The 25,830-nt window shown below is 41.5% G+C and overlaps 1 protein-coding gene across 21 annotated transcripts in view; it reads left to right on the forward strand.

Moving 5' to 3' along the window:
• The window catches only part of FAM168A (family with sequence similarity 168 member A), a 204,900-nt gene that overhangs the window by 158,219 nt on the left and 20,851 nt on the right, over positions 1 to 25,830 (forward strand). For 10 of the 21 annotated variants that reach the window (XM_072610916.1, XM_072610911.1, XM_072610907.1 and 7 more), the window contains 3 exons: positions 2,109 to 2,189; positions 5,023 to 5,049; positions 20,602 to 20,727. In XM_072610916.1, the coding sequence (XP_072467017.1) occupies positions 2,109 to 2,189; positions 5,023 to 5,049; positions 20,602 to 20,727 (234 nt within the window). The remainder of the gene's footprint in view (positions 1 to 2,108; positions 2,190 to 5,022; positions 5,050 to 20,601; positions 20,728 to 25,830) is intronic. The other 11 variants (XM_072610920.1, XM_072610906.1, XM_072610914.1 and 8 more) reach the window with 3 other exon arrangements.

Here is a 25,830-nt window from a genome sequence, read left to right on the forward strand (position 1 = left end):
TGTTGAAAGCACTTTGATACAGTGTACTCTCAGCAGGTGGGAGATTCAGGGCCAGCAGTCACCTACTATCTGGACAGGAGGAGAGACACAGAGCTGTCAGTAAGCCTATTGAGGTGCCTGCCACTTTTCTCAACCATAATGCACCACAGGAGTTGTGCTGTGTTATCATAGAGCAGTTAGATCAGATTACAAGTCCTCAATCTTGATCACCCATTATAGATCCTGCTACTAGTTGGGTGAGGTAGGGAGTAGCCTTTTTAATAATAGCTCACATTATTCAGTTTTTGATGTTTTTTAGTGTTTCTGAAGTTGTTGTGTTTTGTCCTTCGTTCTGGAAGAGGACCATGACATCAAGATGATGACATGACTTGCAGTTGACTTTGATTGAGTAAGGGAGGGCTGTGCAAGGTCACCAACCTCACTGTCCTCTCCTGAGCCATCTGGGTCTAGTGGCCTGATATTCTTCAGGATGACTAGAGATGGCCCAGGATGCAATGTGAGACCCTGACCCTTTCAGGCTAAGGTCCTATAGCATTCTCACTTTGAGTGAGATACACCCATTCAATGATTAGGCTTCTTTATGTAGTTGCTAAAGGGATGTCCCCTTTAATAAAAAAAAAAAATCAAACTGGGAGGAGAAGACCCTCAGGCTTCCTGGGTAAAAGAGAAATAATTACCATTTGGTATTTAAATCCACTCTGTGCTAGGTGGGTGGAGACTTGTCCAGTCTTTGAACTCTAGAGTTCATAGCTCTGCTTTCTTCCTGATAGCTCTGTGAGATACAATGTACAAATGTTACCCCTGTTTTGTAAGTGAGAAACTGAGTCTAGGAGGTTACACAGCTAGTAAGAGCCACAGCCCTGAATTTAACTCAGGTCTTCTGACTGTAAGTCCTGGCTGGTCACTGTTGAGACAGGGCTGTGATATGACAAAGAACCTCTCTGCAAGTGCCTTTTGACAGAAAGCTAGGGTGTGTTGGCCTTCAAGTCATTTCCCTTCAAGTCAACTCCTTGCAGTCCCTGGACAAACAGGTATCCTTCTCTACTACCAGCCCCAGCCCCTCACCACACACACACACACATACACACACATATACACACACACATACACCCTCCTTTCTTCTTGTGCCTCCCATGGCTCCTTGACTTTTGTCCTGCAAATGACTTGAGTCTCCTCTGATCCCTTTGAAACTTCACAGCCCAATACAACTAAACATTTATTAAGCACCTTCTGTTTTCAAGGTACCAATGTTTTTCTATCAGTGTTTCTCGAAATTTCCATCCTTGATAGAGCCCATCTATTATCTGATCCCTCTTCTGTATCTCTCACTCATGTTTTTTCCACCAATCATCACTATAATGGAACTTTAGGAAAATGAAGGCTGTTTCCCAGCTGGTAACGTTATTGGAATGTGACTCGTTTGTGTCTCCTCCCTTGAATTCTCCAACAAGACCGGGACCTTTGTACTCAGTCTTCAAATATTGGCAATATCTGCTAAATGACACCGAGCAAATTACCTGCAGATTTCCTCCTCAAAAATAGGGACATATTTCTTACCCATATATATTTGACTTTTCCGTGTGCTCTGTGAATCAGAGTGAAACTTGGATCTGCTCACCTCCAACATTTCTGTTGTGAGCAGAGTTCTTCTAAATGATCCTAGACTTTTTTTTTTTAATTACATTTCACCTCTCTCCTTCACTGCTGTTAGCTGTGACCACTTTTCTCCTTTGGGGTAAAGTAGATAGACTTTATTAAGGTGATCCAATGCTCTTTTTTGGGGAAGACATTTGTGGTTTCACAAACTGCTTGCCAGAATTGAGATGGCTTGAAATCTGATGTGCAGATATGCAGATTAGGAGTCTCTCATTCTGTTTTCACAGGGAAAAAGCAATACAAACTAGGATTTGGTGACATTTTTTATCATGTGGAAGTTTTCATTGGAATTTGGTTCTACCGTAATAGAATTGGATCTGTGCCTTGAATGTGTATATGTGTAAGGTTCACATAGTATCTGACAGATGGGTAAAGGCTAGTGTTGTATCTAGCACAAAATCTCTTCCTCTTTCTGCTGATCTCATTGTTTAATCTCTGTCTTCTCTTTGCAGGTTACCCTACTGGTTATCCAACAGCTGCCCCAACCTACAACCCCAGCTTGTATCCAACCAATAGCCCAAGCTATGCTCCAGGTAAGGAGAAGGCAGAGGGTTGTCTTGTGGGGATAGGACGATGGGCTGTAAAGCCCCAGTATCCATGCTGTTCAGCTTGGAAATATTCTTTCCCATACTTGGGCACTTAGGGGTCAGCCTACCCAGGTCCCTAGCACTGAGTGTGTCTGAGAGGGGTGTGAGCTAGATCTTGGGGTGGGCAAGAGTTGGGGAAATGTAGACAGGACAGATATGGGAAGAAGTGAACCCTTCTTGGTGTGGATGTCCACTTTTCAAAGAAATCCTGACCCTGGCCTTAACCCCAAAGGACAGAGCCAGTTCTTTGCCTTCTTTTTTCTTGTAAGATCTCAGTTGAGAAATAGATACAGTCATTAAATGTGTTGACAGGTGTATATATGTTGGAGACTTGCCATCAAAGAGTCTAAATATATCAAACTTTCAAGCCACTGCTTTGACTTAGTCACCAGTCACAAAGAGAAGCACTGTAACTCCAAATGGAGAGACAGAAAATGGGACACAGCTCACCGAGGAATATGCATCATATATATCATATATGTGTGCAATCTATTCTGTTTTTCACAACATTTTCCTGTTCATTATCTCTATTATTCATTGAATGTTAGAGTTGCAGATGTCATGAGGACATAGACTGATGGATGTCCAAGCTAGAAGAAGCCTTAGAATAGAGAAAAATAACTCACATTTCTATAGAACTCAAAGGTTTGCAAAGTGCTTTCCGTACAACACCTCTTTGAGTCAAGTAGTACAAGTATTGTTATTCCATTTTACAGCTAAGGATCCTAAAAGATCAGAGCTGGAAAGGATTTGAGAACATAGAAGGTGAGAATGTGGTATCAGGGCAGAGGCTGCCGAACTTGGAGGGAAGGAGACCTGGGCTTGAGGCCTGCCTCAAATATTTGCCAGTCTTGTAACAGTGGGGAAGTCACTTAATTCTCCTTAACTTTCCCCTCCTTTTAGAGCCTCAGTTTCTTCATGTGTAAAAATGGGGATAATAATACCTGCCCTATACACTTCACAGGCTTTTTCTGTCTTAAGCACCATGTTAACCTTAAAGCTCTATAGAAATCTAAATCATTTTATTTGTAGTGATGTCATTTTGTAGAGCTGGGAAGGGCCTGAGACCACTAAATGTCATCAAAGCTGGGAGGGGCCTTAGAATTGAGAATAACATTAATTCCTCTTCCCATAGAGCTTTACCTCACAATAATTGTTTTAAGTAAATAGCAGGTATTGTTATGACTGTGTTACACTTGAGGATATAGATTATTAGAGACCATCTAAGTACAATCTTTGCTTTTTATCTTCTTTTATAAGTGAGGAAATTGAGAAGGAGAAGGTACTTCTTTAAAGTAATCTAGGAAGTTTGTAGAGCTAGGACTTGAACCCAGATCTTCTGATTTTCTTTGACAAAATCCCTGATACTATACCCCAGCTCCCCTCTTTAGGATCTTGTCTCAGAAGTGGTGGCTTGAGATGAAGGGGGTTCCATAGATATTTAACAGTCTGCTGGCCTCTCAGCTATGCATGATGCACTTAAAAGTTTAATCAGACAATAACACCAGTCTGGACAATGAACAAAGCAGTAAATCAAGTCCTGATTTGTAGCACTTGCTGTTTCTGAGGTGTACTGCTCACATGCTGGCTGTAGCACACCCATGAACAAGGTGGTTCGGCACCAGAGAGGATTGTCCTTAAAGTTCTCCATTAGACCTTTTAAGAGGAGCAGTGACATGTTCAAATCAGAGCTTGAAGGGAAATGAGCCTTCAGGGAAAATGAGTTCTAGGATTGAAATCCTGCTCTCTTGCATTTCCAGAGGATATTTATGTGCTTAAATGAGAGCTGTTTTCAGCCAGATGTTGTAGATATTATTATGTCATTAGCAGAGAACATAGATAACCTTATGTTCTTTGGTTCATCCTGAAAACCACTTGTTACTGGAAGCTTTCTCAGCTTGCTTCCATTTCTTTACTGTCTGATCAATGAGAGGCAAAATAATCAGAATCATAAAACATCAGAATTGAAAGCAAACTTAGAGACCACTTAGTCCAACCCCTTCCTTTACCATAGGAGAAAACTGAGTTCCAGAGAGGCAAACCAAAGTGCCCAAGGTCACATAATGAATTAGTGGCAGAGTTAGATCCTTGGTCTTCTGAAAATAGGGCCCTTCCTCTTGAGGTGGGGTGGGGTATTTTGAGTTATAGGCTAAATTGGGAGCAAAAGTGTAAATCGAATATGCAGGCCACGAATAAAGCCTTGTGGACTGTGTCAAGACAAACAGAAACAGTGTGGAAAAAGCAAGACCAGCTTGAGAACGAATATGCTTTGTGACCTTTGGCAAGTGGCTCTTTGGACCTCAGTTTCCTAATTCACAGAATTAAGAAATTCAATTAAAGACCCTTTCTGGCCTGGCGTTCTGTATTCTGAGGTCCCTTCTAGCTCTGATGGTTTGTGTTCTGTGGTCTAACATTCCATGTTCTAAAGTCCCTTCCCTTTCTAATATGCTATAGCTGTATGAACCAGGGAATAGTCCAGACACAGGCCAAGCTGGCCACTATGGCATAATTCTGCACTGGAGGTCCTTTCCTTACTGAGCTGTGGATTTGAACATACAGAGCATTTGAAGATAAATTTAGGCTCTTGTTGTTGGCACTTCAGTCTCTTGCTTCAGAGAATCATTTTTCAGCCTTCACAATTGCCTCTCCCTGAGCCCTCTGGGAAAATTGCACACTGAGCTAAGCTGCTGTTTCTGAAAGTCTTATTTACATAGATGAGATGTATACATCATTGCACAAATTCTTAGCGGTAATTTCAACTAACATTTTTGTCCAACAGAGTTTCAGTTCCTGCATTCAGCTTATGGTAGGAGAACTATTTTTCCTCATCTGTATTATAGCTTATGAATGTATTTTCTCATTATGTCAGTAGCCCCTCTGCCTTTCCTCTCCCCACTCCACCCCCAGAAGCCACAGAGCTGGGCAAGGGGATCCCTCCAGTGGCCCCCAGAGGGCCCCAAAACATGCTGGGATGTCATAGAACTTTAGGGCTAGGAGGGCCTGTAGAGATCATCTCCTGTAGCCCCCTTATTTCACAGAGGGGGAAGCAAACCTGGAGGGAAGCATGTGATGTGTCTAATAAGGAAGAATCATGAGTTAAAGAAACATTCAAACCATCTTACCAAGTGACAGTAGGGGAATGCAGAACCAAAAGGAGCTTGCCAACCCCCCAGCCCACGCTCAGTCATCACGCCAGGTGACACAGTGGTACGGCGGATACTTCCAAAGTGCTTTATAGGCCTTGTTTCCTTTGATGCTCACAGCAGCTCTCGGAGATACTATTATTATTATTATTATTCTCATTTTATGGGTGAAGGAACAAGGGCTTCAGAGAGTTTAAACGACTTAAAATGAAAAGCTTTAAAGTTGGAAGGGACTTTAAAGATCGTCTTTACTAACTTACTCATTTCACAGATGAGGAAACTGAGGCCCAGAGAGGTTAGGTGATTTTGCTTAAGATCACACAGCAAGTCAGTTGTGGAGAAGACCCAGATCTTTGACTTAAAGTACAAAACTTTTGACATTACTCCAACCTTCTCATGAAGCCCACACTCCATTCATTGCCTCTCAACAGAATGGCTGGGTTTTTTTTCTTCATCATCCATTGGTTCCTATATGTTCTGGGGGAAGGAGATCATTCCACTTGGCTAGAACGATGATAGAGGTTTAATTTACTAGAAGGGGCTCCAGTTTGGGATGCAGAATACCAGTGTTCAAGACCCTAACTACTTCTACTTACTTGGTCATGTGCAGGTTATTTTCCATCCTGAGCCTGTGTTTCCTCGTCTGTAAAATACAGATAATGACATTGTGCTGTTTACTGCACAGGATGGTTGTGAGGAAAGTGCTGTAGAAAGGGAAGATGCTGTTTTTATTAGTGAATTATTGAATTCTATCTGGGTGAAGGAATAACCTTTTACGTTTTTCTAGGCTGAAATTACACTGGTAGCAGCTTTACCTTCTAACCTCCAAGGTTCCTTCCATCTGTAACATCTTGTGGTTTATTAGGCCTACAGACAGGAAGGTCTTGGCCTCCTTTCCTAAGAAAGTTATCTTCCATTAGGGATTCTTGGTGACAGGGAGGGCAGGTTAGTCAAGAATGGAGTTGGGAAAATGATCCAAGAACTCAGGTTACCCCAGCATTGAAGCACAGCAGCTGTTTTCACAGATCTTAACATTCCCATGCTTCCCCTCCAAGTCCAGCTGTAGGGCCTCTCAATTAAAGGCCAGGCAACCTTAGGGGTGAGGAATGGTGAGGATCTAGTGGTCCTCATCCTCCTTGCCTCATTCAAGAGACTGCTGGCTGCCTGTATGTAGTCAGCCCCCTGACTTTGCAGCACACACTGAGTTCCCTTGAGAGTTATATGGATGATTAATTCATAAAACCTGAGTTCAAGTCTTACCTTACTGTGTGACCTTAATAAAGTCATTTTGTTCTTTAAAACTTCAGTTTTCTCCTCTATAATATGAAGATAACAGTTCCTTCCCTGCCTCTCTCCCAAGGCTGTTGTGAGGTCAGATGGGATAACGGAAACCATAAAGCACTGTATAAGTTGAGCCATTATCGTCACCATCACCACCACCACCACAGCCACCTAAAGCTAGTGGGAGAAATGTTTGAAACAAGGTCTTCCTAAAATCCTTAAATACTTCTTACATTTTTAAGCTAAAGTTTAAAACTTTTAACAACTTAGGTTGTTGGCAATTGAATGGAACAGTCCTTTGACAGGCCACTTTCCCCCTTTGGTTATGTTTCTTCTCATGTCAAATGAGGGTGTGAGACTAGTTGATCTCTAAAGTCCCTCCTGACCCTAATTCTCATTCCACATACAGTGGTCTTCTCTAAACCCTCCTCCCGCTGCTCTGCCCGGCTCTGGGACTTGACTGTCCACGCTCCCTCCCTGGGTCCTTCCCCGCTGTGACCTCAGCGCTTCAGGGAAATCACAGAATCACGGATCCTGGAGCTGGCGGGAGCCTCAGGAAGCCTTTTGCTCCAAGGTCTTTCCTTTAGGCAGAAAAGCCTGGTCCGGAGTGCAGTGGAACTGGCTTCTGGCCCTGATCCGGATGCTAGCTTCTCCTTCACCTTGGATAAGATGTTTCTGAGTCTCTTTTCTCCTCTGTAAAGTGAAGCTATTGAACGTGATGGTCTCCAAGGCTTCCTCCACCTCTGACATTCTGCAGTCTCTGATTCTCTGACGTCCCTTCTGCTTTGCCAGACAACACAGTTTGCCTTCCTGTCTGTGGCAGTCATTTTTGTTTGTCTGAACTAGGAGTACATCCCTTTTAGATGCTGTTTCCAAGTCATTGTAACCCCTCTTGTGGACAGTTTACAAAGCACCTCTTTCACAAAGCCCTGGGAAGTAGATGGTGAACTTGATATAATTTCCATTTTACAGATGAGGAAACTAAAGCTGAGAAAAGTTAAATGACTTGCCCAAAATCACCAGCCAGTAAATTGCAGAGCTAGAGTTTGAACACAGGTGTCTTGTCTGTCGATCTTTAATTGTACTTTGCTTCCTATTACAAACAGTAGTATGAATATTGGTGGAGGTTTTGTCATTATTTTTATTAGTAAATAAGCTTCTCATTTCCCAACCATTTCATGTCTGTGCATCTTATCTACCCAGCTGAGGCTGTGAACTGGTTGTGTGTGGGGAATCATGTCCTGTGTTTTGCTGTGTATAGCACAAGGCTCTGCAGCACAGTAAGGACTCTCAGTAGTCACTGTATTTGATTAACTTTGGTTAACATTTGGCTGCCTCTTAGGGAAATGTATGAACTTTGACCTGGGTTAAAAATAAAATATTATGTTTAAAACCCTTGGCAAGGCACCTGTTAAAGAAGGGTATGGAGCTCTCAAGTCCTTTGACTTTACCACAGCCAGACTTAGTCCAGCAAGTCCCAAAAGAGACTCCTGGAACAGCTGCCTTTGCCCCCAGAAAAGAGAGATAAGTCTCATTAATCCTTAGCTTTGAAAGACATCCATCTGCTCTGACTCCTCTTTCCCTAGGTCAGACCATATCTAGAGTACTGGATACAGTTCTGAGTATTGCATTTTAGAAGGGATATTGACAAGTAGCAAGATTCCAGAAGAGGGCAATCAGATTCCAAGGTGGAAATTGGAGACTGTGAACTGAAGGAAATGAGAATGTTTAGCTTGGAGAGGAGATTTCAAGACTGCCATGAACATGAGAGTCCTCAAGTGTTGGAAAGACTGTCTCTGACAGATTACGTATGTTCTGTGTGACTCCAGTAGGCAGAGGTGACAGATAAACCAGTTTTAGCTTGATATAACAGAGCACTTGTCAGCATTTGGAGCTTGTCACATAGCGGCTTCCTGATCACTGTGAATCTTTAAATGGAACTTGGACATCATCATTAGCCAAGGATCTGGAAAGGAGTCGTGCTAAGATTTGGGTTGGATTAGATCAGTGCTTAAACTTTTTTCACTTGTGACTCCTTCAGTGCTTCTTAAACTGTGGGGTCATGACCCACAGTTTAAGAAGCACTAGATCAGATGACTTCTGAGGACCTTTCAGTGTCTGAGGTTCCGTCATTCCCTGACATTGACCTTCCTGCAGGCACACTTGACATGGCCAACTTACAACCAAGTTATCTGGATTCATAAGAATAAAACAACAGCCATGTATTGAGTGCCTACTCTATCATCTGTATTTGGCACTGGAAACAGACACAGTTCTTGCCTTCAAGAAAATCACAGTCAAGTTATGGAAGAACAACAGGGGATAAATGAGTAGGATCTGGGTAGATGGTAGTAGCACATCTCACAAAAGGTGAGATCCTGACAAAGTACTCCAGTAAATTCTGAGTAGGGAAAGGTCATTTTCAATTGGGATTAGGAAAAGATTTCATGGCAAAAGTCTGAACTGGGTCTTGAAGGAAGAGCAGAGCTCCCACAGGTAGAGATGAAGATCAGGACTGCATTTTAGGCGCAGTAGTCAACCTGCACAAACTCACGTAGGTGGGAACAGTGAACAACGAGGAAATCAGGGAACAATGAGCATTCCTAGGTTCCAAGACATAGAGCTGCAAGGGACTCTAGAGCTCAGCTAGTCTAGCCTTCTTAGTTTATAGATGAGGAAAGTGAAGCCTGGAGAAGTGAAATGGATTGCCCAAGGTCATATAGTCATTCGTGTAGCTGCTATCTGGACTCTGGGCTTTGTGACCCCAGGTTCATTGCCATTTCCACTACATCACATTGTCTCTATTCCTGTTTGGTTGGAACATAGAGTAGATACTGAAAGGGAGTAATAGAAATTATATGGAAAGGTTGGAGTCAGGTCATAGAGACACTTGAATGCCAAGCAAAAGAGTTCATTTTATTCTCTTGGCAGTATAGGGCAATGTCATGGTCCTCCTACCTGTCCCCTTAACTTATTGACTTTTTATTTAAAATTTCCAAAATCATAATAAGTCTTTGATTCTTGATTTTTTTCCTTGGTGGAATGAAGAGGAAGGAAGCCCCTTATGTGGTAGAAAGGGTTAACACAGGCCATAGGGGACAGGAAGTATCAGATCCTAGAGATGCTAGCCTGATTTCCTATTAAGTCTGTGTCATTCCAGGCAGCATAACTGCTCTGGGACGTCAAACATAGTTTTCATTCTAAGAAGTACCTTTAGCAAACCTCCCACTATGCCCTCTTGAATCCTCTTTAGCCACTTGGTTTCCTTTGACTTTTCTTCCTTAGTTGTGACCCAGCCTTACTTTCTGTTTCAAATCTCCATGCTCAACATTATTTGCCTGAATGATCTTAGAATCACACAGCTGGAAGAGACCTTGAAGACTGTCTAGTCCAACATATACCCAAATAGAAATCCCCTTTACAACATCTCTGACAAGTATTTATTCAAGCTCTTGTTGAAAATTAAGTAATGGTGAACTTACTGTCTCCCAAAGTGACCCATTCCACTTTTGGACAGATCTCATTCTTAAGAAATTTTTCCTTATAGTGAGCCTACCCACTTTTCTGTCGTAATGATCCACAGGCAGCTACTATTTTAATGAACCTCCCCCCTCAACTTCAGATACCTTGGTCTCTTCCCAATTCAAGCAAAGACTTTTAACTGACCAGAATTCTACAGATGGAGCAATGGGTTCTTCATAGTGACTTGACTTTCACTTTCCTGAAAGCTGGGTAGGCAAGACTTGTTACAGTAGGTCAGCAAGCTGGGAAAGAAGCCTACTCATATTGCCAGCATCAAGCCCCTCCTTGACACTGGTGAAAATATTGCTAGCCTAACTGTTTTGGGAAGGAGGTCTTATATAGCTACAAGTACCTTCATTCTGTGAGTCAGCCTGCTTCTAGCCTATCTACTACTTAGACTTCTTTGAGACATTTCAGTTGCAAGGGATAAAAAGACTGATGATTTTTGACTGTGGCTCTAGCCAAAGCCAGTAGATAGCTGTTTGCATCCTGATCCAGTCCCCAAGGTATCTCGCCATAGAATTGCACTTGTCATTAGCAAATTAGACACTGATTACTGAGACCTTTACCTCTTGCTTTAAGGAGTTTGAAAGTAGGAATATTTAATGGAATCATGGATTTAAAAACTTGAAGGGGGATTAGAGGTCATCCTGACTAACTCCTTCATTTGATAGATGAATAAATTGAGACCCAGAGAGGGGAAGTACCTTGTCAAAGTTTAGAAAGTGGTAAAAGAGCCAGGATTGAATATAGGTTCTCCATCCCCAAATGCAGTATTCTTTCCAGTGTTCCACCTATTATCTGCATCACTGGATTGCAATATTTCATCAACGAGGTCAAGGATCCACTGACATTATGAGTTCCTGTTATGTGACAGGTAGTAGTAGAGGATTATACAAATCTCAGTAGCTCCCTATGTAGGTCCTGAGCACAGGAAGATTATAATAGAGGGGAGGAGTAGAAGGGAACAGAGATTTGACAAACAAATAACCATAATAGGAGGTAGACTCTGATACATGCCATAAAAGAAATGTAAACAAAGTGTTATGAGACTTAAATGGAGGAAGAGATTGATGGGCAGAAAGGGGAGAGGCTTGTCTTAGAGGAGGCATCATTTGAGCAAGGTCTTGAAAGACAGCTAGGATTTTGAAAAATAAAGATGTAGAGGAGTGGATGAGGCACTTGAGTTGGGATAGTCAATGATTTTGCATATAATGGTTAAAAATGTTTTCTGAATAATTCAAGCAGTTATTTTGATGGCTGATCCAACTTGTGGCCTTTGGGAAGTTCCTGGTACTGTAGCTTTACCTCTTGAGTAGAGTAGTCAGAAGCACAATGCTAGATGATAGCTGTAGGCTTAGACCCTGTGCTCTAGGGAGGGACTTGAGCTTTTTCAAATTCTGCTGAAATGAGAGCATGGCCATGCTTATAGACCCACAAACTTGTGTTGTCTTCTCTGGACTAGTCCCATAAATAAGGACATTTTCTTGGGAGCATAGAATCAGAGGAATCCTCACTTTGAGTCCTGGTTCTACTACTTAACAACTGTGTAACTTTGAACAAATCACTGAGAACCTGAGGCTCTAGAACTGGGCATGGAGCAGAAACATGGCTCAGTATATATAGTGTGCTCTTTAAGAAAGAATATGTAACATAAAATTGGGCATCCTTTAGTAACTGGACAGGTCATAGAGTTGGGACTCATCCAATTCAGTCCATACAGTATCCTTGAGATGGATCATCCAGCTTCTACCTGAAGATCTCTACTAATAGAGGAAACTCACTACTTCCTAGGATGGCTTTTTGGATGCCTTTCATCATAGGGGAGGGTTTTTTTTTTTATTTTAGCTCAAATCTGCCTCTCTTTAACTTATATCCATTGCTCCTAGTTCTGCCTTCTGGGAGCGAGCAGAGCAAGCCTAATCCTGCTCTGCCACATGGAGGAGGTGATAAGCTCCATCCTCATATACACGAGATTCTAACTTGGTGCTTTTATCGCCACTTTGCTCTGTTAGATTCCATTGAACGTTGACAGTCTTTTTCATTTCAAAAATTCTATGATTCTATTCTCTTATCATCAAAGCATGGATTTGATATTTAAAGCAAGAAATTAATACTTTCTTTTTACATAAGTGTATTGGGATGAACTGTCCTGTGTATTCAAGCCAGAGATCATTTTCAAATTCTTCAGTATATTTAATTCATTGGTACCTATCTCTTGCAGTACTCAGCATAACCTGCCAAAGAACCTGCTCTACCACAGCAGAGAGATTACCCAGCAATCAGGAATTTTGCTCTTGAGGGTAAAGCCTGTTCTCTATCATCTTTTTTGTACGTCCTGGGTTCTTCTTACTCATGAACAAACTCACTGTTAAAGAGAGCTGAAGTCTCAGAGCCACATTTTCCAGCATGAGTCTAGTTAGTTCTCCTCAGCAGCTGCAGTCTCAGCAACTTGGCCTGACCAGATAAGTCTCTCAATTCCTTCCTGCCATCCACTGCTTAGAAAAATGTGTCCCCTACCAGGGATCTGTGTTCTCTGAAGGACCCAGAAAACTAGACCCATCTCACATAGGCTTGTCTAGATAGCTTATTAAGACTCTAGATGAGGGGAAGTAGGGAGAGTCTCTACATAAAAGAAGCCTCTGGCCACCCTGTAAGCAAATAAAACTGTGCTGAGTTTCACTCCTCTTTGTTGAATTGTGTACTCTCAGAGTGGTACCAAATTCTATTTTTGAGGTAATGGGAACAGCCACTCTGTTACTGGCTGGTATTTTCTTGATTTTCCCATATGGAGAAGGGGAACTTAGATAGCAGGTGATCAAGGAGGTATGTGGGCTTCCCCCTAAATCCACCATGCAATCATGAGATTTCCTAATTGGATGAGAGAGCACCCAGAATTATAAAATGGCCAATTAGTTCAATCCAGAGGACTTACCTAGGTAGGTAATCACAAAAGAAGTGTGGGAGTATTCTGATGTGAAAGAATCATTCTCATATGTGACCAGAGGGATGATTTATTGTACTGGCTTTAAATCAGTGATCCTGTAAGGGCTATGAACTGAAAGTCATAACTAAAGGTTAGATGTGAAGTTTGGGTGCCACTCAGCTTGGGACTATGGAATTAAAAAAAAATGCTTTCCTTCTGACAACCCTACCTTGGGGTTCTATTTCTAAATTTATATATTCTCTTCTTTTGTGAAGAAATCTTGGAAAATACACTCATGTGGCCAGGAGTATGTGGAAGCAAAAGAGAGAAGGGAAAGAGGCAGTAGATATAGCTGTGAAAACAGTGGCAGGAAAAAATAGATAAGTGATTAGGGATTGTGCATGGCAGTTCTTGGAACCCAGAGAGCCAAGCGGGCAAAGGACTGAAGAAAGTCAGGAATTTTTTTCCCAATTTTTTAACATTTTTAAATAAAGTTTTGAATTCCAAATTCTATCCCTCCCTCTCTTCCTCCCTCCTCCTTGACACAGTAAGCAATCAGATATAGGTTATACGTGTGCAGTTATATAAAACATTTCCATATTAGTCATTTTGTACAAGATTCAAAAGAAAAAAATGAAAAAGTGAAGAATAACTGGCTTCAATCTGTATTCAGTCAATATCAGTTCTTTCTCTGGCAGTGGATTGTATGCTTCATTATTAGTCCTTTGGGCTTGTCTGGGATCATTGTATTGCAGAGAATAGCTAAGTCATTCTCAGTTCTTCATGGAACAGTATTGCTGTTACTGTGTATAACATTCTACTGGTTCTGTTCACTTCACTGTGCATCAGTTCATGTCAGTCTTTCCAGGTTTTTCTGAAATAATCCTGCTTGTCATTTCTTATAGCACAATAATATTCCATTACAATCACATACCATAGCTAGTTTAGCCATTCCCCAATTGATGGGCATCCCTTCTATTTCCAGTTCTTAGCCATCACAAAAAGAACTGCTATAAATATTTTTGTATGAATAGGTCCTTTTACCTTTTTTTTTTTGGTCTGTCTTTGAGATGTAGACCTAGCAGTGGTATTGCTGGATCAAAGGGTATGCAATTTAATAGCCTTTGGGGCATTGTTCCAAATTGTTCTCCAGAATGGTTGGATCAGTTCACAACTCCACTAACAGTGTATTAGTGCATTCATTATCCCATATCCCCTCCAACATCCAACATTTTCCTTTTAAATCATATTAGCCACTGTGATAGGTGTGAGGTGGTAGCTCAGAGTTGTTGTAATTTGTATTTCTTTGATCAGTAGTGATTTAGAGAAAGTCAGGAGATTTGATCCTTTAGAGATCAATGAGCTTTTAAAAATTGTAAATGGTGATAGCCCTGGAGCCAAAGGCAACAGCCTCCTCAATCAGTTTGTAAACTGTGTATGCCAGTACTTTCCTTTGGCACTTGTTCCATGACCTCACTTCTCCTTCAGCCTCAAACTTCGTGACTCTTTTTAGTTTCTAGTCTATCATGGACTATTTTGTTCATCACCCCTCCCCCCCCATCAGGAATTCTTAACCTTCTTTGGGTCATGGGTCCCTTTGTCGTCCTGTTGAAACCTATGGATCCCTTTTCAGAGTCATGTTTTTAAATGCATAAAATAAAATACATAGGATGATAAAGGAAGCCAAATGTTAGTGAAAATAAAGATGTAGCCTTTTCTCCTCTGAGTTTACAGACCCTCTGAAATCTATAAACCAATCCCAGCTTAAGAAACCCATGCTCTAGATATTCCAGATGGCCTACCCTGGGCTCTTGCCATTGTACCACCTCCCATTTCTTACTCTTCCATTTCCAGTGATGCGCAGTTCCCACCACCTAAGTGAAAACCCCTCATGGTGTTGCATAGTGCTGGACTTAAAGTCAGGAAGACCTGGGTTCAAATTCTTTCTCAGCTGCTTAACTTGCTGTGTGACCCATGGCAATTTTTTAACCTTTCTGAACCTTAATTCCTCATCTGTAAAAAGAAGAGATTGTACTCAGTGACCTCTGAGTTAGTACTCTTCCTGCCATCTTAGTCATTTTCCTCTTATTCTTCTTCAATCTTTTGGCACTTGTGGAGACCTGGCTCCCCTCATGAGATCACGTGCTGGATACTCCTTCTTTGATGCTGCCTTCCACTGATCCTAGAGGAGGCGTAGGCTTGCTCCTTGCTCTCTGTTACTACTTCCACACCCCCTGCATTGCTTCCATTGCTCAGAAGCTGTTCCTTCTTTGAGGTTCACTGCATCCAGATATGTTACTTCTATCCTGTCCTTGTGGTGATTCCCTCCTGACCTACATTCTCCTTCCTTTATCAAGGAATTCACAATCTTCCTCTCTCACTCAACTCGTCTTTATGATAGAGGGTTTCAGAATATTAATGTTCTTTCAAATTAATGAGTAAAAAGCAAAAGCATTTACTGTATACCAGGTACTATGCTAAACACTGGACAAACACCCTAAAATAGCTACTTTAGCCCCAACATAGCACTGTAATGTCAGTGAGGAGGGGTTAAGCCTAATCACAGCCTGTGTGTTAACATAATTAGTGAGACAGGGCAATTGACCAGTAGAACAGGAAGGCAGCAGCTGCTGTTCCTTTTCTGAAACTACCTATAGACAGGTAAAAGTAGAGAGAGCCAGGGTTTCTGGACCGGTGTTTAGTCTGACCCATTGTGTCGCAGAGGTCAACTTGTGAGTGTGTTGGAACAACAGGTCAGACCCCTTCATAGCAGAATAGAATTTTACATCATTGACAACATCTTCTGAATCCTTCCCTGTTAACCATTATTAAGCATCTGCTGTTGGGCAGAGCACTTTGCTGGGCAGAAAAAATACACAGTTTGGATAAGACATGCCCTTTGTCCTCATGAAATTTAGAGTTAATAGAGTCTTTCTTCTCTGTCTCCTCAGATAAGCCTAAGATCATGGCACTCTGACAGTATGTAATATTGTAAATTTTATTTTCTTCATATACCCTTGGCCAAGTCTTAACTTTTGAAGAACACGAAAGAGAGCCTGTAAGGAATGCCTCAGCTAGGCTGTTGGTTCTGGATGGTTCATCTGAAAAAAATCTCATTGCCTCAACATTGGGATCTGCCCCAAAATTGGTCGTGACCTAGATCTGTGTTCTCTCTAAGAAATGAATTTGTCTGGTTCACTTCTTCCTTCTCAGGATCCTGCCATATCTTGCTATGGAAAGGGACTACAAGCTAGGCATAAGAATGAATACTAGAAATGGAAGAGATGTAGGGGGAAATAGGTGGAGTTTTTCATTTAGTTTGCATTTGGTTAGGTTACATTTGGTTTACAAAGAACCACAATGGAATTAGTACCAGGTTTTCTTCAGACTCCTAATATCCAAAGAATTGAGATAGAAGTGGGGTTGTATTTATTTTGAGCTGAGATTCAGGCTTCAGTATTAAATTAGAAAGCCCAGTGGCTATAGAAAGTATTGTGGAACCAAGCATTTATCTGTCTCAGACTTCACTCTCAAGTCTTCAACCTTTTCAGATGACTTCCTTCATTCCCCATCCCTGCCCGGAACTAGCTCTGGGGCTTCAGATAGCCCAAACATCCCTGATGGGCCTATCTGAATTATAACCTTGTAGGTGGTTCTCATACTTACTTGGACTAGGGGAGATGGAAGTCAAGGCTACTTGAAAACAAAGTTCCAATGACTAGTACTGAAGGCTCTTGCTTACCTGCGATGTATCTGCCCCCTCCTCAGATTTCCTCTTTTAATCCTCTTTTCCTATGGCAAAGGTGATATGTTCAACAAAGGCTTGGTTTGGAATCACTTCACAGACTAGGCACATTAGTCCATAAAGGACCTCTTTATGGATTCTGATGTCACTCAGGGATGTATGAAGGTAATTGTTTCACTTGACACATTAGAGATTAGTGATGTAACCTTAAGTGTCCCTAATAACATTGTAGTACACAATCTACATCGACAAATCTACATCGTGCTTAAACTGGGAGGTAGAAGAGCAACCAATAGACAGGATTTGAAACCCTTGTCCAGTTGGTCTTTGGGATGGGTACCATGCTCTGTCTTTCACTTTTCCCCTTCACTATAATAATAGGTATCAGGAAGGGGATGCTACCTCATAAGTAGGTAGTAAATATATCCCACAGATTTGGGATTCTTAACATAATTGTGCACAAAGACCTTAATTTTTAAGCAACCTCTTTTGTTTTTAGATTAAATTTAAAGAGTTTTTTCAATAATTTATTTTTTCTCCCTTCTACCTTCCCCCTTCATTTAAAAAAAGAAAAGAAAAAAAACCCTCTTGTTTATATATAAATATATGTGTGTGTCTGTACACACACACACACACACACACACACACACAGACACAGACACACACACACACACACACACACACACACACAGCCAAGCAAAACAAATTTCCCCAGTGGTGATGCCCCAAAATGTATTTCTCATTCTATATCATCATCTCTATCAAAGGATGGCTAGTGTATATCATCCTCGGTCTTCAGTGTTTCTATTCAATAATCCCATCTCCTTGGCCCTCCTACTCTCTGGGCTTTAGTCTGCTGGGGCCTGATGCCTTGAACTTGACAAGCTCTTTTCTTCATTGGGTATTTTGGATTTATGACCTCAGATAGCTAGTTGCCTGATCCCTCTCGTCTTAGTCAAAGCCCTGATCCTTGCTTTGCCTGCCCAGCCCTGCCCTGTATCCTCCAAAAACTCTAGTTAGAATCTCAGTCAATTTAGTGTTGGATTGTAGTATATATCCAAGGGGGCAGAATATGGAGATTTAACTGATAACTAGATAAACAGACTTAGATCCACCTAGATAAATGGACGAAATCTAACAAGGTGAGTAAACTAAATCACATTATTTCAGTGAACTAGACCTTGCTAGGTGAAAGGACTAGGTATGCCAAAGTGGCCCCATGAAGGTGAGAAAGCTGAAGCTTGCTAGATGAGCAGATTGGATTTAGGTAGATGAACAAACTGGTTCCCGTAGGGGAAGAGGAGATAGGGTCTAACCAAGGTAAACAAAATACACCTAAGTAAAGGGACTAGGTCTCTATGGGTAAGGGAGACAAACCTAGCAAGGTGAAGGGCCTAGGCGGCTCCAGGTAAGCTGACAAGATTTAGACCTAGCTAAGTGAGAGAGTCGGGGTAGGGATTGGGGAGTATAAAATGCTGGGTGGTGATGGGACCTGATCTGCTGATGTGAGCAGGATAGATATATTCAGGTGACTTAATGGAATCATTAGGAGGGGCTTGGGAGACACCTGATCCAACCCCCTCATTTTCCAGGTAAGGATGCTGAACTCAAGCTGAGTTTCTGTGATTTGCCCAAGATCATTCAGATTACTTAACTCTATGTACTGTTAACTAGCCAACTTGAGAATCAAACCTGGATCTTCTGATCGCAGATCCAGCACTTTTTCCGCTTTCCCATGTTAGAAGGGGAGGAGATTGGCCTGCTAAGGTGAAGAGACTAGAGTTGATGAAATGAGCATGTTCTTGTAAGATAAGTCCATTGAAGGAGATAAATGGGATGAATTTAAAGAGGTAGGGAACAGAGGTAGTGAGGGAGCAGCCTGGAACTTTACATATGGGTGGACTCAGTCTAGTTTGGGGGCAGCTAGGTGGTGATATAGATAGAGCCCCAGCCCTGGAGTCAGGAACACCTGAGTTCAAACTCAACCTCAGATGCTTGTTAGCTGAGTGACCTTGAGCAAGTCCTATAACCCTATTTCCCTCAGTTCTGCATCTATAAAATGAGCTGAAGAAGGAAAATGGCCAATCTCTCCAGTGTCTTTGGCAAGAAAACTCCATATAGCATCACAAAGAGTCAGATGTGACTGAAATGATTGAACAGAGACCTAATTTATACAAACGTACTACATCTTGCAACAGAGAGAGGAGCAGATCTGGTGACATAAGAGGATTCTTCACTGGGTATAATTTAAAGAAAAGGTCTCTGTGATAGCAAATGACAGGCAATTCACGTACTTTTTAGGTCTTATTTAATATGTCATCTAAAAGTATTTTGAAGGGTGAACATTCTGGAAATAGGAGTCTTTCCCAGTCATTAGTTTCAGTGCTACTGTTTGAGCATCACTTATTAGGTATCCTTGTGATCTGAAAAAGGCCATGCACCCCAGAGGAAGCCCAATTTATTCAGAGAGTGGTTGATTGCATTGTTCAAGGATGAATTGGACTAGATGACCTGAGGTCCCTTGCAGCCCTGAGATTCTGTTATTGATTGGCATGTAGTGGAAAGAGCCTCAAACTAGAAGTCAAGACGTCGGGGTTCTACACCATATAAATGCTAGCTATTATTATTACTCCCATTAACTCTACCAATAACCAGATTTGTGACCCTGGGCAAGTCATATTCCCTTCTCTGAGCCTCAGGTCCTCCATCTGTAAAATGAGGGGTTTGGACTGAATAATCTTTCTAAGGTCTCTTTCTAATTTGTTCTAATACATGTTCAGATGCCTGTATCTGCTGTATGTTGCTGCCTTCAATATATCCACTTTTCAGTCCATTCTAGCTCAATAAATATGTGTTAAGTGTCTGCTCTGCATAGGGCTCTGTGATCAGGAGATAAGACATGATCCCTGACCTCGGAAAATTCCTTGTATAATTGGGAACAGTAGGTGTAGTGTAAATAGTAAGTAGTACTGACCTTAAAGGCAGGAGGCTTGAGATTCAATCTGGACAAGTCACTTTCTCTCTCTAAATCTCAGTTTCCTCATCTGTAGAATGAGGTTAATAATAATTACACTATCCACCTCACAGAGTTGTGGTAAGGAAAATACTTTGTAAACTTAAAACCCTATATAAATAGGAGAGCATTAGTATTATCATGAATGATATGTACACAAATAACTTTAATATGGAATAGAACATAGGAGCACAAAAGAGGTGGAAACGAAGTGGGCCAAGTAATCTCTACTTGGTCAGATGGCTAAGAGTCAGAGAGCAAAGGAAGGGGACTCCTGGAGGGATCATTAGAGTTAGGTCATCAAGGAGAGGGAGGATTCAGCAATGAGGAGAACATTCAAAGTATGGAGAAGTGCAAAGGACTTGGTCATAGTTCAAGGTATATTTAGATAGCAAGTCATCCAGATTAGTTGGGACTTACACTAGTGATAATGTTTCTATAGTGGTAGAGACAATGGTAACGAATATACCAGAGCCATGTACTAGCTTCTTTCTTTACTAAATGCACCAGCCCACTCCATAATGGTAAGTTTTGTCCAGTCTTTTCTTTGTTGAATTAGGAAACTACTAGTCCTAGGGAATTCTGATAGGACTCTCAGTTGACAAGATGTTTTTAACAGAGGGGTGGAGGTGGGGGGGGGGGGTAGGTTAATTTAAACTCTCCAGCTGGGAATACTGTATGATTTGTGATGGCTACTGCCTAACGCCTCTCTTGTGTCTCCACTTAAGCCACGCTGCTGATGAAACAGGCCTGGCCCCAGACCTCATCGTCCTGTGCCACTGAAGGTACCTTCCACCTCCCGGTGGACACTGGGACCGAGAACCGAACTTACCAAGCTTCGTCGGCGGCTTTCAGTAAATACTGCTTTCCTTCTCCTTGCTTTTCCTCCCCTGGAGAGGACCAACCATGTGGGCCTTTCAGGGGGTTGGGGAAGGGATCCTAACAGGAGGGCTTCTTTGTCTGAGAAAACCATCCTCTTGTCTTCAGTTAAGTTGAGAGCTTTGGATGACATGCATGAGTAAGGAAGAGAGAGGAAGGGACCGACCTAGCCAAACAGATAGCCAGATTGACCAAGATAGTTATTCCAAAATACCCCCAATCTGGCTTTTAAGTAACCTTTATCATCATTATCATCTAATTATTTGTTATTAATTATACTTTTGTATTTCAGTGATCTCCTTGGTGTGGGTGTTCTCTCTCATTAGGAAATGATACTTAAGAATTGCTAAGAGTCATCCTCAGCTGGCCCTTTGGTGATGAGTTTCTCCATACTTGGCAAGTCTGGTGCTTAGATGATTAACATACTGGGCCTATACTGGAAGTCTTTTCAGTTTTGGTACAAGACCTTCCTGAGCTTATGCTCTGGTGATATAGCCTTGAGAACCCAGGATCAATGCTTTACAAAAAGGAGGCATCAGAGAACTAGAGTGATTTGTAGTACTTAGATTGGTACTTCAAGAACTGGTTTTTTTCATCAGTGTATTTCTTGTACCAGTGCAAATCCTAGCCAACCATTCTCTACCTTTTGTTGTTGTCAAGTTGTTTCAGTCATGTCTGGGTCTTCCTAACCCCATTTGGGGTTTTCTTGGCAAAGATTCTGGAGTGGTTTGCTGTTTCCTTCTCCAGCTCATTTTATAGATGAGGAACTGAATGAAGTAAGCAAGGTTGAGTGATCTGCCCAGGGTCATACTGCTAGTAAGTGTCTGAGACTGGATTTGAACTCAGGAAGATGAGTCTTCTTAATTTCAGTCCTGGCACTCTATCTTCCATGGCACCTAGCTGCCTTATCTCTACCTTTGAACGTGGGTGTTCATGTGTTACTGTGGCTGAAACAATTCATACCTGGTGACCATCACTTGATGATAAGTCTCTTCAACTTTTGTTGGACTGATCCTTAGACGACAGACACGAAGTCTGTTGCTGAGTCTGTAGGCCCTACTGGAACTTGAACTAAGTTGGCATAGCTTTCTAAAACCTAAGAGTCACCCCCATACCCTTCCATTGCACCCTGCCCCTATGATTTCGGACACCTGTTCTCACCACATGATAATATAATTTACAAATATGTCAGTACTTCAAAGATCTGTGATCTCACCCAAGTGGATCCTCCCTTCCATGAGTGAAAGAGAAAGTAGCCACTCCAAATCTCAATTAGTGGTTTCATGAGTTGTTGCCCACACATGTATGCACATACACACACACAGAAAAAATTATCTTATAGCCATCTCTCTGGTGATGATCCTCTCTAAGCTTAGCAAAATTAATCTTTTGATGATAGTTCATCCTTGGACCCATCCTCAAAGCCTTCCCAGTTTGGTAGAATGTGACAAAGCTTTCTCCCACGGGTGTGGTCTTTGAGAAACCAGGATCATCACCCCACCATTATGAGGTATTAGAAAATGGTTTTCCAGACATATTTTATAAATGTTGATATGGCCAAAGGCAGCAGAACATAATAGAGTTCTGGGCTTGGAATCAGAAGACTTAACATTTAGTCATGGATTTGTGATCTTTGGCAGGCCCTGTCTTCTCTCTAAGCTGTGGTTTTCTTATTAGTAAAAATGGAGGTAATCCCTGCACAGCCTCTATAACAAAGTTATCCTAAGAACCAAATGAGTTAATGGATGTGAGAATGCTTTATAATCCATAAAGCACTGTGAACATGATTGGTGATGTTATTTCTAATTGGCACAGTCCAGCAGTATCTTCTCTGACAAGCTGTCTTTCAGCATCTCCATCACGGAAACCACAATCTTAAGCCACATATATGTCACAGATTTGCTATACACACACCTAGTATCTGAAAATTTGACTTTATAAAACAGGTAAATTGTGTGTGGGGTGTGATTATTTGCTTTTCAGAAAAAGTGAGACTAGACAAGATAACAGAATTCTTTTGTCATCACTACTAGTCCTAATAAGAGTTCACCTTTTTACAGAACTCTACAAATTACAAAGCATTCTGCTTCCAGTTTTGTGAATGATATAATATAAAGATGATTGTTTCCATTTTTCAAATCAGGAAACTAAGGCTCAGAGAGGGGACAATTTACCCATTAGCGTAGCAGAACTGATGTTCAAACCTCTGTCTCCTGACAACAGGAACCATTTGAGGTGGTTTTAAAGTACTTTTAGTGCTGACTTTGCCACTAGCTATATGCCCTTGAGCAACTCTACCCATCAGAAAGGTTTACTGAAAAACATGGTTTTGTCCTTAAAGAGTTGGACTTTAGTTTAAGCAGAAAATTCAGTTAGAAGGCATCCCCAAGATTTTGTTTTTCTTCCTTTCTTAATGAGGGGTCGGGGGAGGCAGAAGGGAGAGAAGGTACATCTTCATTTGAAAACAAAATAAAATTCAGCTTTGAAAAAAGTATCCCCCAACTGGGTGAGATAAGACAAGTGCTACCCTTCTCTTTCTCCCACATCCATCTTTTCCCAGTTACCTGGCCAAACAAATGCTACGTATGCATGGGTGGAAGGAACTGAGGATATTTAGCCTGAAGAAGAGAGGACTCATTGGGAACACAGTCATTGCCTTCAAATATCAGAAGTGTACTGGAGCAAAGGGACCAGACTCACCATGTGTGGCCACAAGGGGTAGAATCAGGGTCAGTAGTGGAAAGGGAGCTTAGGGGAAAAGTTAAATGCTTTGAAGGTAAAGGAGTTTTAATTGTTGTTCTATCTCAAACACTTAATACGAGGCCTAACATATACTTGTAGGGTGAATGAATGGGAAGCATATTTCAGGTCAGAAATATGTCAGAGCTAGAGAGGCCTTTAGAACATAGAATGTCAGGGCTGGAAAGGATTCTAGAACACAGACTATCAGAGTAGAAAAATATCTTATAACTCAGGTTGTGAGAATTGGTGAGCCCTAGATAGCATCTAGTCTAATATCCCTATTTTGTTATAAGGTGTTTATATTATAAGGTATTTGTGTGTATATGTGTGTTTGTATACACAGACAAATACACATACTTATGGCAGCTAGGTGGCTCAGTGGACAGAGTGCTGGACCTGAAGTCAGGAAGACCCATCTTCCTGAGTTCAAATCTGGCCTTAGACACATACTAACTATGTGACCCTGGGCAAGTCACTTAACCCTGTTTGCCTCAATTTCCTCACCTTTAAAATGACCTAGAGAAGGAAATGGCAAACCATTCCAGGATCTTTACCAAGAAAACCCCAAATGGGGTCACAGAGAGTTGGACACAATTGTATATGTATATATCTATACATACATATCACATAACATATTTCTGTTATAAAATGTTTATTTTAAGGTGAGGTGTAGTTAGTCCCCTACCTCACTTAAAAGTGAGAGCACCTCTTTTGAATCAACCCAGAGATGTTAAACTAAATGTGAAAAGTCCATAACTAGTGTGGAAGAAATAAAAGCCATTGGATGAAATGACTTTGTCTAGGAATTGTATCAGGGTTAGCTGAAGAGCCTTAGTCACTCCTCACAGAGCATTTGTATAAAATAGCAAGCTGGATTGGAACATGGACTTTCTGATAGCAGGTCTGCCTTGCCAAGCCTCTGAAATAGAATCACTTTAGGGGAATCCTTCCCTCCCCCTTGATAAATGAAAGCTAATTAAGTCTGGCTTGTTAATTCATATCAACTGATAATCATTGTTGGATGCCCAATGGAGAGGGTTTTTGAACAAAAACTATTAAAGAGATGTCCCCTTCCCCTTTTGCTCAGTGTTACTGCCTGGAACCTTGAGGGGAGAAATAGCTGCCCTCAGGACCCAGCCTGCCAGTACAATTGAGAGTTTGGGGAGAGTACCTGAGAGCTGATCTAGTCCAGTCTCTACAACATCCGTGAGAAGTGATCATTCAGCTTCTGCATAACCACTTCCAGTGATGGGGAACTCATTTCATCTCAGAGCAAAATATGCCATTCAGGAGGGTTGGTTTGTTAGAAAGTTCCCTTCATACTGAGTTTTCTGGCCTCATATCCTCCTATGTCAGTTAACCTATAGAACTCTATTAATCTTGTTATAGAAGGAGCCAATGTTGGGTTAGATTATATCTGAGGCACTTTCCAACTAGGAGAATGTATGATCCTAAAATGGTGTGATTTTAAATTTACCACAGAAATCTTTTAAATAGTGAGCTATATAAGGGGTTTAGTATTCAAAAACAGAGTTACATATAAATTTACAGAAACACACTGAATGTATTTGGTACATTATCTCATCCGTGTCAACTCTTGTTAAGAACAGAATATTTCATAAGTATGGAAGAAACTTGCTGATCTGATGAAGGCTTTAAATAGACAGTGCTTGGCTCTGACCCTGTACACTATAGTGAGGACATTGAGCATTACACAGAGAGAAGAATCTGTGGAAGCAGTGTCTGATATTTCACAGGAGGAAATAACAGGGAAGTATATCTTCACTTGTGGACATTTATACACCAGTGCTCAGAGCTTATGAAATCAAGTGAATTTACCATTTTAACCCAGGTATGACCTCATGGCTTTTTCCTTTAGTGGGATGGAACTTTTGACATCACTGGCAAGATAAGTACTCAAGAGAAGCAGAGTAGCCACAGCATACAAAAGGGAGAAGTGGGAGAACAGGAGGAAAAGCTTCCCAGCATACAGCAGCTGACCCCACACCTCCCCCTTGGGAGGAGAAGGCACCTCATTCAGTCTGGGTTATCAGTCTGCTCCTTTCTGAGAGCATAGCACTGGACTGTCCTTGGGGGTGCCGGAATGCCTCACCTCAGCAGCTGGAGATCAGGAAGATTTTCAGAATCCTAGCGATTATTTTACTGTTCCAGTTTAGGTAATTGGAGACAAGCTGTATTGCAAATATAAGACCCATGACTTATTTTCCAAATGACTTTTTTTTCCCCAGAAACATAAGATTGTTTTAACAGAGGTGGTTTTAACGCTGGAGATCCTTAATATGTCCTTGTTTCATCAATAAGAGGTTATAAAGGAA

The sequence above is a fragment of the Notamacropus eugenii genome, chromosome 5, assembly GCF_028372415.1.
Source record: "Notamacropus eugenii isolate mMacEug1 chromosome 5, mMacEug1.pri_v2, whole genome shotgun sequence".
NCBI classification, from domain to species: Eukaryota; Metazoa; Chordata; class Mammalia; order Diprotodontia; family Macropodidae; genus Notamacropus; species Notamacropus eugenii.